Source organism: Scomber japonicus, chromosome 1, assembly GCF_027409825.1.
Source record: "Scomber japonicus isolate fScoJap1 chromosome 1, fScoJap1.pri, whole genome shotgun sequence".
Lineage (NCBI taxonomy): Eukaryota > Metazoa > Chordata > Actinopteri > Scombriformes > Scombridae > Scomber > Scomber japonicus.
Genome location: NC_070578.1, coordinates 30,890,855 through 30,906,613, shown reverse-complemented (window position 1 = coordinate 30,906,613; position 15,759 = coordinate 30,890,855). Strand labels below are relative to the sequence as shown.

General features: G+C 38.7%; 1 protein-coding gene across 1 annotated transcript in view; it reads right to left on the bottom strand.

The window, feature by feature from the left end:
* Nucleotides 1-15,759, bottom strand: part of trip4 (thyroid hormone receptor interactor 4) — a 74,207-nt gene that overhangs the window by 38,329 nt on the left and 20,119 nt on the right. Inside the window, exon 12 of the mRNA XM_053317383.1 lies at nt 5,015-5,117. Within this exon, the coding sequence (XP_053173358.1) occupies nt 5,015-5,117 (103 nt within the window). The remainder of the gene's footprint in view (nt 1-5,014; nt 5,118-15,759) is intronic.

Below are 15,759 nucleotides of genomic sequence, written 5' to 3'. Positions count from 1 at the left end.
TCGCTGCTCCTGAACTGTTGTGCTTCCTTGACTAATGCCATGGGCACACTAGATGACTTTCAAAGTCATCAGATCGCTGTACTGTTCACACTACACAACTTTATGTCTTGTAAATCCTGAGTCTTGATGTCGTCGTGGTTTGCACACTACATGATTGATTGACAACAGAAGGGCACACATTACAAGATGTTTCACCAGAAGGAATTCCCAACGGGTCTGTCTGGTTTCCAAACTACACTTTGTCACGAAAACACATGCAGGATGTGACACGAGAAATGGTTTAAATAAATATTTTGGCCGCAAAAACATAGCTGTCTGCTGGCACTGTGGTTCAGCAAGGACAACAAGGTTACAAAATACTGAAAGCTTTTGAGTATACCAAGACTATAAATAGACATTAAACCAATAAACTATAGTATAAGCTCTCTGGAAGCTCTCAGATTGCATCCTTAAACAGTTCACACATAGCAATCAAGCACTGATTTGCGAGAACCAACCAAATGCCGATTTGCCTCTGATCTGAGGATTTAAGCCTGCGATCTCGAAAAACTGTTGGCGAGTAGAAAGTCAGGGCTAAAATTGTGCGGCGTGAATTTGGAATAATGCATTGCAGTCCTTACAAGAGATCTGTGCTTTTTTTCTTGCTGGTCGAACAGTCTTTAAACAAGGCTTAAAGCCATTTGATTCTCTCATGGAACATTACACTGGATATGCACTCTTCATGCCTTAAGTAATAGGATTTTGATTCTTCGTAGGCATCATTATAGGAAGGTCAAATATAATACACAGGTTACCTAATGCTTTGTTTTGCAAAACAGCAAGAAACAGCTTCTGGCTCATTCAGTAATAACAGTCCCAGCATGGCGTCCATCCAATTTAAGTTGAGATGGATGGAGCATGTGAACAAATATCTGAAAGACTAAATACTATGGGAGACCTAAATTTCCTTGTAGCCACTGTCTGTCAGTGTATGAGTAAGGTGTAGTTATGGGATTTGCCGCTAGGTAATGTATGCCTCTGGCTTGGTGAAACTAAATTGGGACTGAAATGAAGAAGATTTGCCACCGTGGAAGAAAATCACAAAGAAACGCAGGAGGCTCTGAACATGGTGACAAAAGATGACTACAGGGAATGTGTCCAAGAATGTGAGAAGCGCTGGGATGAGTGTACCACATTCAATTTTTGGGTTCCCCCTCTTGTGTATAGAAACATGTATAGAAATGTACAGTCTCTTATCATAAGGAACAGACATAATTCTAGCTTTGTGCAGTTGAAGGGCGATGAAGGGAAAGGATTAAAGGAATGGGACCAAAATGGTTTAACCCAGGAACAAAACGAACTACCTGACTGTGAAAAGAGTCAGAAACACACATTGAATTGATTACAGCAGTCAAACTCAGTTAGCCTACAGGATATTGTTCAGATTTGTTTGAAATCTAGTTATAAAATCAAACATAGTGGGTCGGTCATTGTAATGCCTCCAATTGGTTTAAGGTTCAGTAGTGAGGTGAAAGACTTCAGTCCGTCATCTTGAGGGCAACAAGATAATGACCAGTCCACTGTGACATGCTCTATTTTTCACAGACCAAGCAAAGCTCTCTATTATGTTGAAAATAAGTTGTTATGACCAGATTAGGGTTGTAATTAACTTTTAAATTATGTAGTGTGTCTACAGCTTTAAGATCAGCTGATTTACAGGCTTAAAGGTCATTCAACATATTAAATGTACGTTTATGGAGAGCTCCAAAATGGACTGTCAGGTAAATGATGCAGTCAGTTTGGCACTTTTACAAGAAATAGAGCTTAAAGGTATATTTGTTGATTTAAAAAAAAATATTATTCAAGGGTGAAGAGCAGGTTTGATGTGTGTATTAGATATCAGCTATCTTAGTGGTATATGGTTTACTATTGTAGCAACGTGCCACACCATACAGAGGATGTCAGGCTAATTAAAAAAACATTAAAAACATCAGGGAAGTGAAGGATAGCTAGAAAGAACCGCTAAAGGAAATGTGGGTTCATGACAGAGAGCCAAATAGCTTTCAACACCCATACTGACCTTCAGCTTACACAGAGGCGCACACACACACACAAATGTTCACAGGATGTGACCATAAACCATAATGCAGATCTCTTATTACAGCGAGTGAGGATTGGCTGTATGCCATTTTAAATGTCACACACTCTTCCACAGGGTAACGACTGATCAACCTGAGTTTGAATCTAGCATAACCTAGCATATTATCTAAAAAGCCAACTGTAAAACTGGCTGGTGAGAGAGAGAGGCACATTATTTGATAATTGCCAAATCCAATAATGTTCAGTCTTACGTGAATGTGCTGGCTTTACAGTCCTTCCAAACCTCCATGCTGTTGTATGCAATTTTATTATAGCGACAATAATGAAAAAGGTTTGTTAGTAATGATGATCCAACCAATAACAACAACAACAACCTTTGCTGCAACTTTGAGCTCATTTGGTTGCTTTGCTAGTCTCACAAACCAAATCATCCATATAAAAACTCAAGCAGCTGATGATTTCTAAGCTGAAGGAAAGAAGTGATTGTCTTAGCGGTTGATGTCTAAGAAGAGTAGTTCCTACCACAGTAACAGCAAATGGGGGACTAAAATGACCATGACCGTTTAAAAGGGGGCAGTAAAGAGGACATTAATGGGATGCCCATGCTGCTTAGTTAAATTTAAGCAGTGAGTACTTGATAATTTGATACTCTATAATATCAATGCTGGTTGTGTTGAGTTAGCTGCCTACCACATAAATGTTTAATGCTTTCATGATAAAAAAAAACACATCAATAGTGAACATTATGTAATAAAGTGAGTCTACTGAAAAGAAAGGAAGATCAGAGGACTGTACACTGTGTTTCTTGCTCATTCTGATGAGACATGAGATGGTCGGCAATGCCAGTGACAGGCAGATCTTGTCAATATAAGCTGCAGGGGGAGCAAGAAAAATACTTGTGTTAAGCCCCCGTGAATAAGACAAGCGGCAATGCCTTGACCCGTGAGATGCACTGGGAATTGAGGTGGAAGATGGGGCAAGAGAGCAAAAGAGTGACATAGTGAAAGCTATAGCCAGCGACTGTGTAGGTCCAGTGGGTCAGGGTAACCAATCCATATATAACCAGGTAAATTATACAACAGGATGCATGTTATGACTAATGCACATTAGCATGGAAAATGCAAAACTGTAGACATGCACAGAATAAAGACATAATGGTGAACATTTTCACATATCATTGCTATTACATGTGAGATAGTTAAGGTTATGTCCTGTATGTTATGAGGGCATTTTGTGTGCCTTATCTCATCATACTGAATGCAATTTAAACTAAAACAAAAAACAAAAAACAGCCGTCTTCAGAAAATACAAGACCAGTAAAAATGTTGTCATTCACTTGAATGAGAAAGCATGTCCAAACCTTTGACTAGTACTATACATGGTAGTGGTGGTGATTGTGTGAGCATTTGGCTGAGAATAGGTATATCTAATTACGCACGTGAGTGCCAGAGCCAGGACAAAGCTATAAGGCAATTGGATAAGACTAAAGACTAACCCATTGTACAATACCAAAGGATCTCAGCAGGTAATGACATGCAAAATGTCACTGGTTCAGGATAAAGGCAACCTACTAAAATTACTGCCAGTAAGAATTCTTTATGAATGATAAATGTCACATCATCAAAACAAAACAATAGCACAAAGCCCTTCTTTAAACATATCTCTTTTGTCTTAGGCAGTCAAATCCTTTTTGAAGCAGAAAAAAACTGCACAGTTCAGTTACCTCACTAATTTGTCCCCTTTGGAGAAATCTTTGAGTTATCACAACTGAAATGGAAAAATCTGGCAGCAGGTTGTAATTAATTGCGACATATATATTACTGTTTAACCATTTACTATGGCTATAAATTCAACATCAAGTCATATTTTTTTAAATTTAGCAACACAAGCTAAGCTGCTGATTCATAAAACCACAAGCTACTGTCAGTTTAAGTAATGTAGCTACACTTTACATTAAGTCTAAAGAAAACCTGTAAGAATGTTGAATCAAATCCAGCCTTTTATCAGACTGTTTTAATGTCAGAATTTACGTGTGAACAATTTAAGACTACTAAAATGCAAATGCAATATGAGCAGCCTTTTTTTTTTTTTTTTTTTTACACCAAATCTAGTGCAGCATTTACACACTTTAAATGTAACTAAATATATATATATATTCACAAAAATCAGAAATCAGTGATGAAATTATACATTTTTCGAGACCTGCTGACCTCCAGTTAAACACTTTATTTCATTTTTCACTGTCTATGTCTGTGCCAAACCTTTAAAAACTTCTGTTCCTCATTTTCACAAAAATGTAGACAAGGTCATCATATCCGTTTTAGTGAAAAAAGGGGCACACCTCCTGCTACATTTTACCTTGAGCCTCTCAAAAAAAAAGCCTCCATCGATCTGGAAAAGATCTGAAAGAGGCACAGCTGCATAAACAATCCTCTCAAGTCTTTAGAGGGTTTTGAAATATTAACAAAAGAGCTTGCAGGTACATCATTTTGCAGCAGCAGCAATGGCAGCGGAGGGAAAATGTGTTTGAGTCCTATTATAAATCACACAATACAGCAACAACACTGCACATCCAGGCCCGGCTTGTCCCCCAGGCAAACTGACAGCAAAATCCCGTCTTTACAGATGGCTCTTGGAGAGGATCTATACATGTGAATGAGGGAGTACGCTTTGTATGTTTATGTGTATGTATGTGTGCGTGTGTGTGTGTGTGCATGTGTGTGTTCGCGTGAGCAATTTTGTTGAATTAATGAAAATATATTAAATCAGGTACTCCGCCTTGCATTATGATTCTTTTACGCAGCTATTTATGAATGCATGTGAGCATACAAACACAGAAGAGAAAGCTCATGAAAAATAAAAAGGTATTCCTTAGTCTGCTCAGGCTAATTTCATCCACTCCACTTCCCCCTGACATGAAAGAAGTAGGACTTACAGATCTTGTGCTTCCCTTTCATGGGGAATTTCACCAGCAGCTCCTGGGGGTTGGTGCAGATGAAGACGAATGGGGAAGCGGACTCCTCACAGGTATCAGAGAACTGCAGGAGTGAGGGGGAGGAATGAGGGAGAAAAAAAAACTGTTAAGAAAAGAACATCTTACGCAAAACTGACATAAACATATTGTTCACAGAATATGTTAAAGCTTCATAATGCCCAGTATCACTGTGATGAATCATTCAGTGAGTGTCTCTGTTTATACGCCTACATCATGTAAGATGTCCTCGATGCCTGATGTAATACTACATGCCTGACAGCAACTGATAGTTATGAGTCTCTCAGGGTCTTATGCACAATGATTGCACAACTAATGATGCAGTTGCTAATGAGAGCAGTTGCACTACTTACGAGCAGTACAAAATTTATTATAACCACCACCAAAATCCAACAGATCCAAAGACATTTTCAGATACTATCTTGTACATACTGTAGAATAGACAGTCTTGGCTGTGTAATAATAAGACTGTCAACACCGAGTCCACCATTCTATGTTTAATAGATAGATGCACACATAAATACAGTTCTATTTATGTGTGCACCTATTAAACATAGAATCATAATTTCACTTCCAAAACATCCTAATATATCAAAGTCATGTTTCTAAATCTGCAGAAATACATCATATTTAACCACATCCATGACATATTTATGTTCAACATATAACATGCCATACAACATTCCCATGAAGGAGAGGGTGTTTTACAGCATATAATTGACAGCAGCCCACAGCATACAGAAGCCTAGAGACAAGAGAAAACCACTCTCTCCCTGTGTTATTGATTGGTCTCTCAGGTGAGAGTATGGAATTGACTGACACAGTGACAAAGGAGTCATCTTTCCCATCACTGGCAGCCAACAGCTCTCAGCTCATCCAATTTCCTCCGGCGCTATCAGATAGTGCCCATGATTGCATCTAGCCAGCCAGGAAGCGGCTCTTTTCATGACAGCATGCTTTTTCCTCTCTCCCCACCTCTCTTATTCAGAGCCTCTCTATCTCTCTCAAAGGAGCACTGAAGGTTGTGACAAATTTGGGGCTTTTAAGGGAAATCAACAGAGTCGGCAACCCATCTGTATGGTCCCTGACAAATTAGGGCAAGATAATGGAGATGTTTATTTCAGATTACAGTCCATGTCGACTTGAGTGTAATACACCGGTGAGAGATAAAATATGTAAACACTCAGAGTCATTAAAGATTGGTGTGGACTCAAAAAGAGCCCCACGAGTCCTGCTTCCTCTGGCAAATTCCCAAAATTGGGTCTCCAAGTCAAGTATGCAGTCTCCAAATTAAAAATACTCCTAACAGTCCCTGAACCAAATTATCTGTGATTAAGTAGGGGTTAAAAAGGTGAAGGCTGTATGTCCAACATGGGGTGTTAAGGGAATAAAAATGGAAACAGCCTACATTTTTCTTATTGTCAATAAATCCTATGAAAAGATCAAAACCAATTATAAATTGATGGACAAGTGCTGCCTCTACAGCTAAAACCTAATATATCTAGTCTGTGCCATATATCTCCATTGTTTCCAAAAGCTATTATAAACACACCAGTGACTCACCCTGTTAAATGTGGTGACATGTTCCTTTTATGATGAAACGTGTCGTTTATTTGTTCATTTGTAGTTTATTCTATGACAGGAAATAGTCCCAAACAAACGCATTAGTTACTCCAAAAACTACAGTATTCAGCTGTTTGGAAAATTACTACATATGTGTGTGCAGTTTTTAAAACAATTATGTCCTCAATAGGAAGAAAGATTAGGGACTAACATTACAGGTTTTGGTCTTTTCCTGAGGTTTGTTGGCAACAGGAACAATATAGAACACATCCATTATAATCCTTTAAGGACACTACATAAAAAAAAATCATAAACCTGTAACATAACCAATATAAATCCCTGTTCAGTTTGTATTAACTGAGAAACAAGTGTCCCAGCGTAGCAATTAACACCTCATCAGATTAGAGAGAGGAATACCTCCTTTATCAACAAGCCAGAGGGGACACAGACATCTAAGTACAATGTAAAGATCGATCCTGTGAACTGTGAAGACCATGCACTGTTTCTTAAATAGCTTCCTAAAGTAAGCAGCCTGAATCTTGTTTGAAATGTATATGTTTTGGCACTTAGCAGGGATTCAGACTGCAAACAGCCCTGCTGTCTTTAGTTGTAGGGGCATGTTGCTTCAAGTAGACATGTAAAAGGCGTAGCAGATGCCAAAACGCTGCGCAGGAGTCTATAACAGTCTGACACTGGATTTTACAACAGGAAAGTTACAGTGGCAATTATCAGATCTTTTTTTAATCTTTCTGGTGCAACGATAATGAGGTGAACAGTAGAAATATGGCATTCTCATTGCAAAGTAATCCACCAGAAATGTGCACTTGCACTAGGAGTCCAGCTGCAGTGTTGGATCAGTCTCATTTAAATGAAGAAAAGGGCAATGCTTTTTCATGCAGGGCTAATGTTGGTCTGACAAGGCCATGTGACGACACTTTAATTCAGACTGATTACTTTTAAGGAACTATGAGTCAGTCTATTTCATAACAAGATTTTGACAAATTCTGATATAATAATAAGATCTAGTGGGGTTTTAAATAGAACTAGAGACCCAAGTCTTCTGTAATTGGGACGTACATTATCTAGAGTTTGTATGCAAATTGGGCCCCTACAGGCTGAGAAAATGCACAAAAAGCACATTAAAACACTACAGAACAATACAGAATTTTACATGCAATGAGAATATTTCTGTGATCTCAGAATTATCAAATAAGAAGTGCTGAAAAGAAAATGTATCATAGCTTAAGAGGAAAGAAAAAAAGCAGGGGGGCAAAGATAAGGAAGGACCCAAAAGGAAGAAAGTAACATGAGGCACGCCTTGGAAAGATGGGTTCTGCCTCATTTGAGATCATTACCAAAAAAAAAAAAATCACGCTACACAAGATGGCTGTATTGTCTGAGGTACTCAAGGAAACAAAATGGTGGTGGTCTTGCTAAATTCAGATGAAACAAGCGTAGCTGCAGCCGGAGCTTGAGTGTGCTCATGTGAAACCCCGCCAGTTGCCTGCTCTTTCATCCTCCATTAGCTAATTAGCATTTAAAGCTGTTGAATGTGCTGCTTTGCCTCACTACCTCCCCCACCTAATTGTTTCCATTCCATGTTAATCAAAAGGGCACGAAACATTGTGGTTGAGTGACAAGGAGGTTTGCTAAAGCCCTCCATATTCATCAGGAAGCATCTAATGTAGTCAGAGTAGACTTGCTTACAAATGCAATTAAAGTTGAGCTTGCTGGGAAACACAGGTATTGAATTAAGAAATTGTTAAGTGGATTTACACGAAAACACTCTGGGTAACAATGACAGTCACACTAAATACAGTTAAGGTTGATAGAAGTTATTAGTGTCAGTTTCTTTGTAAGTAAGGTCAGGATTACAGCCTTAGGGTGGTTCTGGGTAGTGGGACAAAAGCGTTTGACGTGGGAGAGATCTGATGGCGCACATGTACTTCTTATGACAGGTGCATTAAAATGCCTCAGCGTGAATTGAGTATCACTACACGGTTGCTTCAGGCCAATTTACTTGGTGTTAGAAGTCAGACAACTGTGAGACAAGATCTCTGCATCTTCTGCTTGCTCATAAATATCACTGACAACTGGCTCATGTACAACACAGGAGTGCATGTGTCTGCTGTGTGGCCGGCTTCCAGACCGCTTTTTTTTTTTTTTTCCTTATTTTTTTTTTTTAAAGAAAATAAATGCACCAAAATAAATGCGTGCCATCTCAGTATAAATGTATTCATCAGTCATGTGAGTTGAAAAGTGCTTTTTCCATATTAAAAAAGATACCGTGTGGAATTTTTGACCATTAGTAGCTCTATTAAGCAATGTTTTAACAGATGGGTGACCATTTTGTTTGTATCATACAGACACACGCATGGACATTCATGCATGCTATTTACATCCCACTGCCGATTTCAAGCTATTCTGCTGATTGACAGTTGTTGGTGGTAAACATTCAATAAATTAAGCAACACACCAACCGAGGCAATGTAGAAAAATACTGTTACATACATATACATAAACTATACACAATTTGACATATTTTAAAATTCAGCTTCGTAAATGTTTTAAGAGGAAGGAAATGCAGTCAACACGTGTATTAGCCCTCAAGGATATACAACGTGCTTTAAAATAAATTTGTTTACACGAAAACTCCACAGGGTGCTTGTCAGTATCAGTTTGTGTTTCCATAATTCAGTCACCTAGTCAATTCAATTAAAACACAGCTACTGGCCAGAGAATGGAAAATCAGTATGTGCATTAAAAATTCAAATTTGAGCATTGTTTTATTTACAGGCTAAATGTTATGGTGACGCTTTCATAATAAGTGCTGATGCAGGATTGAATGGGAACATGCTTGCAAACATGGATTCCACACATTTTAATGAGAGGTGAGCTGAATGGAAACCTACATGTAAAATACAAAAATTGGCAAAAAGGGGAAAGAGGTGAAACATTCATACAGCTCCACAGCTTCTTCAGAGACTGCCAATTCAATAAGCTGCCCGCTATTTAATTTGTTGGGATCATGCCAGAGGGGATTCAACAATAACCAACTGTAATAATATGAAATTCACAAGTTCATTGGAAAAAGTGAAAGAGGGACGGCGGGGCACAGGCTGCTGGAAGGAAGCCTTTGGCTATGAAGAATAACAGTGGCTTAAAGGGCAAGAAGAGGGCATAGTGGCCCTACTGCTCTTACAACACATCCTTATAATGAAGTCATGTGTACAGTGGTTTATACTTTCTGTAATGAGTCTTTCATCAGCTTTCCTTCCTTAACACTTCATATGTGTCTCATATACTGTACTAGTCATCTTTAGCACAGTCCAAAATACCATGAGTTACAACCAGCTTTTGATGAAAACAACATCCATCTTAATAAAACCAACTAATACAGAGCCAGGATTTGACAGCAGGAACACAAACCTTTGAGTCCAAGCTTGTCAAGTAACAGCTCAACAAGCCAACACTGTTCCCTCTCCTCTCTCTATAATGTCTCTCTCTCTGGCTCTTTTCAGCTGCTGTCGGCAATTAAGGGCAGCAGAGACAAGTAATCTCCTTCTGGGCAACAGGGCCAGACCAGAACAGGCATGCGGAGGGGGAAGGGGGGAGGGTGTTGGGTTGGGGGAACTGCGAGGTTGGCCCCAGCCTCAGCCCTAGCCAGGCCCTGCTTGGCTGCACTCAATCTCAGCCCAATAAAAACCCCTTCATTGGCAGGGTGCAACTGAGCCAGACGGGCTGGGAGCATGTGGCTTTTAAAAATGAGGAGGGTGGAATAAGGGGGGAGGGAGGCACAGAATGAAGAGAAAGAGAGTGGGGGGAGAACAGGAGAGTAAAAATGAAGAATATGATTTGGTAAGAAAGAGGGGATAGTAAGACTACAAGGTGAGGGTGAAGTACAGAAGCAGAGAATTTGATAGATAGGGAACTACGAAAAGCCAACTGTGTCTTCCTGGAGAGGACAATTCTGAAATACTGCTAAGCCAGTCCTGTCAAGGCTGATTTCACCCTGGGAATGGAGAAACAGATGGGTTGTCTCTGAGCTGTGGGCTACATGTGGGAGGTGAAAGGGTGTTGTTGGGAACTGTATGCAAAAGCGATCGTTCGCACAGTCGTTCTTTAATCTATCGTGTTCACTAAACAACACATGCCTGTTTCTGGCATTCATTAACCCCCCAACAAATGCAGCTGCCCTCGGGAAACTTTACTGTAACTGCCTTTCAGCTTTTTGCACGCACTAGTATATTATTTGTTTTTCCATCGCTGCACAACACAGGGTGAGAGCACACACGGACAAGCCAAAACACACATACTATACATGTAGACACCGCTTCCCATTCCCTTGAATGAGATAGTGTTTTCAAACCTTTGATTGGTACTACAAAACCAGAAATGCTATCAATGAATGCTTGAGTGTAAATGTAAAGGGTTTCAAATATTTTCCAGTACTAAAAGTTGGCAATGAACGGTCAGATTTTTTTGACACTAAATTGTTTGTCTAAATATTTTTTTGGTTTTGAACATTTATGTAGTGTTTGCACATTTCTTGTGGGATATTGTTAAGGCAAATTTGTTTAGGTTGCAGCTTACGAGACTGTTGTGATGCAACACATGTAATTAGCTATCGTCTGTGTTACTTTTTGACTGTGAAGTATGGCTAGGTAAGATGGCTTACAAATAATAATGCAATATTCTTAGGCTATATTGTGATACAGGATGTATATCTCAATATTAACTACTTCAACAATAACAACTGTAAACTACTAATATACTAAACAACTACATAAACTGCAGTTACAATAGTTATATTAACTACTGTTCTGCTAATAAAGTGAAATAGTTTTATAATTCAATAAAGTTACTGTAGAGTATAGTAAAGTATGGTTGAAGGCAGTATTGCTTAAGTTAAGTTAAATACAGTACTGATATAATTTAGTTAAATAAAGTACTTTTATAATGACTTTAATCAGAGCAGAACTGGTTCTTGTATTCTGAAGCGCCCGGCTCATCCTGCCAGGAAGTGTAGTTGCTGTGAACCTGAAGCTTCAAGTCAAAACAACAACCGTTAGCAGTTAGCTGTTAGCAGTGAGCGGAAAGTTAAACACACGCCTCATCTCACTTATATACATCGCACACACATCGAGAGAGGTCTGGGTGGACAAGTGTGTGCAACATATGTAGGCTAGGTTTTTTCTTCTTCTTCTTCTTTTTGTGTCTGTGAGGAGACAGCGAGAGAAGCTAAATCACCAGAATCTCATGCTGGAGGTTCACAAACTAGTAATTTACTACATCCCACTGAATGATACAAGTATATTCGATATATCGCCCAACCTTACTGTGAAGAACCCATTTGTACACATTATAAAGACACAAGGCTTTCATTCACGTCAATTGAAAAGAACCAGGTCTTCATCTGAGGTGGATTTTTTATGACAGACACCCCTTTATTGCTAATTTCCTTGTTTCATGAAAAGATTTGAATATATTTCTGTAAGAATTGTCCCTGTTTTGTGATTTACTCCCATCTGCCGTTCGCTGTCAATGCCAACTCATTCCTCCATCTGTTTCACATTAAAACCCTTCCAGCGGTTCAGAGAGAATAATCTTTTCACGTCACATTTACTGTGAAACATCTGCAGGAAGTGTTGAGTTTCATTAAGAGCAGCTTAACATCATGAAAGCGCAGCAAAGTACGGCCGATCAGGATGAAATGAATGAAACAGTGAGTGACAACAGCATCCTGTTAAAAGCAACAACAGTATAAGTAAATATAGATTGACTGTGTTATTGTACTTAATGGCAGTCATGGTGTGAAAATTCAAATTGGGCTTCATTTACCATGCCTACCATTACAGTACATAAGTAATTTGTTGTTTTAGTTACCCCTTTTCTACTGTTATTTCAGTTTTTGATGTTTGGATACTGGCTTTGTTGTAAGAACATACATTATTAGGACTAAGAAACCTCTTGAGTTTTTGGGTTTGTTTTCTCTTGTAGTAAAAATGATCTGCTCTTGCTGAGACCAATATGGAGGGCGTAACTAGTGGCTTCATCAGCTGATATCTGAATTAAAGATGGCGGTTATATCTGTGGGCGGAAGACGCTTAGGTGAATGGGAATATTTGCCGACTGGTTTATTCATGGTTACAAAGGAACCAAAATGCAGTTTATGTAAACAGCTTAACTCAAACAGGATCTCTACTGGAGCATGGCAAACAGCCAAATTACACCCTTCATGTAAATGTAGCCGGTGGCCTCCTGAGTGGTATAATTGATCCGAGTTGTTTCTCAGACACACACATTCCCTTTTCTGGAAAACAAGGAAGAATTAATGCGAGCATTCATTATTTTCTATCAAGAGGCATCTTTTGAATTTATAGAAATTTTACAGCCTTTCTATAATGTGTCACAGAAATGCAAACGTAATTTTAAAATCCTAACCATGATTACCTTTTCATATAAATAATAACAGCTAGCTAGCTATTAAACCAATACCTGAAATGCTGGTAGTGTAGTGGAGCAGACTGTTATCTGCAAGAATTTAATTCCAAATAAAACAACATACACCAAGTATAGCTACAGGGAACATCACATGCCCAATGAATTCTCCGACACTATTTACAACCACTTAAAAATGGAAGCAAACAGTGCACACATAGTTAAGCTCAACTAATATGGACACAACATTTGGATCATACAGGTGCCATGGGACTAAAGTCTAACCTTTTCCATCTAAACAGGCAGCTAGTTGCAACTCACTTTGTCCCTTTCATTGAGCTCAGGCACACCGAGCTGCATGGTGATGATTAAAAATTGAACAGTCCTTCACCTACAGAATCAACTGGTGTCAAGTTGGAGAGTGAACATTAATTATCTAGGAGTGTCCAACACTGGCTCCTGAATTTTTACATTATTAATATCCTCAACACAACGAGAGACATGTCTCATTATTAGAAGCTCAGCACCAGGGCCACGATTTTCCAATTACTGCCACTGTGTCAGTCTGCTCAACTAGAGAAATATGTTTCCTTTTCCTTAAAAATGCTCTCTATCAACTGACACACTTTGCACGGATAAAGAGCTGCAACACATGTTAGTTTGTACTTTGAAATAAGTGACAGTAAAAATCTATGACTTCTTGAATTAAAATATTGCTGTCATGCAAATTAATTTAAGATAACAAGTGAGGAATCTAGACAAGATTTACTGATATTAGCAATTACTTCTGGGTGTATTTGTATTGTGGTGTTTAGTTGAAGAACCAACTCTGCATGTCAGCAATTGAGGCTTTATTATTGTCTTGATGTAAATGACTTCAAGCTGTCAACAACTCAACATCCCACTATTAAAATTCGCTGGAAGACTGCAGTGCAAGGAGGTATTAAAATGTATTTTCTACTCCCTTGTTTGCATAAAAATCCAGCTCTGCAAAAAGACAGTTAAGAGCAAGCCGCACATTAGCTTTCTTTTTTTGTAAAGCTAGAACTAGTGCTGACAGGTGTAGTGAAGTAATGTGTTTTTGCAGGGAGATTCACACAGACTTCCTCACTCAGCTAAGTTCCACTTTCCCAGCCATGTTTATGACTTCACCTCCTGTGGTGGCCCTCAGGCAAGAAGAAAACAAGACTGCCTCACAACAGTCAAAGCTCTTTAGACTCAACAAGCTAAGAAAGGCTTCACTCTTGTACTCACAGTTAAGCTTCTGTTTGACAAGTGCAGGACTCTCACAAAATGAAAAAAGAAAAAAGTATAGATTTACAATGTGCAATGGAAAGTAGCATTTAAAAAAAAAACAGGTAAGATAGCAAGAAAATATAATGCAATGAAGTTAATAAAAAAGAGATTCAGAAGTTACCGATCACAAACATGTTGAAATAAGTAGATGTTATTATTATATTTGAGCTGAAGTATCAGACGACTACACTACATTTACAGAAAATCACACAGGCAAACCCTTCTACTTAGTAGTTTCCTTTACAACACACACACACACACACACACTCACACACTCACTCACACACATTCAAACACACAGCAAGAACCCCTGGAGACAATTACCATGTCTGCTTTCAAACCTGGACTTCAAAGAAAAATTCCAGGGAATCTGAGGCATTAAAACTTCTTATTTTCCACCACAATCTCTTTTTATCGGTGCCACAAATCCAGCTCTCCTCAACACAGGTGCTGTCAGCAAAAAGGCTTGTATTTTAAGTAAGGTAACAAACCATTTCACAGTGGGCATTTGATTTCATAATGTGGAAATTGAGAAGGACCGGGGAGTTTATGAACATGTCTGTCTCTTAAGGTGAATATTTGCTTTGATATTCTAACGCTGGGGTACAGCCCTCCCATCTGTGTTCACTCAGCCTCTGTAGGAAATAACTGTCTCTTCCCTCCTCTCTCTCTCTCTCTCTTTCTCTCGAGGCTGGCAGTGAGCTTGGTTTGAGAACGGTGCAGAGAAGGAAGGCTGTCCCTCCGTTCTTATCAAAGGAAGTTTTAGGTTTCCCTAAGCCCATGGGTTAGTACTACAGCTTACAACAGATAAGGTGATCCTGCTGATATGTTCCCAGGGAGAACACAGTGAAGTGTTAAATAGAGCTCTTCTATGGAGAGTCCATTTCAATTTCAATTTTCAGTTTCAGCAAGTGGGCTAAAATATTTTGGTGTAAGGTTCACAATTTTTCAAGTTTGTCTTAAAATTATAGTCAAATGCTCAAATAAACACTCGTAATCATTCCTCCTCTTCATACTGTCCATTAGAAGATTCCTAATATATCAAGGCCAAAATTGACATCTTAAGATCAGGTTTGAATACCAATAATTGACATCCTGATCCATTTTCTGATTTAAAACTAATAAAAAAAGGACAATGCTGAAAAAAGGTTTGTTTTAGTATAAATGTTAACACATAAACTAAAGAATCTTCAGAATAAATGACTGGTCATGAAATAAGGTATATATATTTTAGTGTTAAAAGTAAAAAACATGTTGATAACTCACAGGAATCCTGGGAGAAAGAAGTAATACATTTCAGGGAGGTAATCATTTTAAAGTCATGGGAAAACCTTAAACCCTAATCAATATCCTCTCTCTACACAAACCAGTAAAAAAAAAAGCCTTGT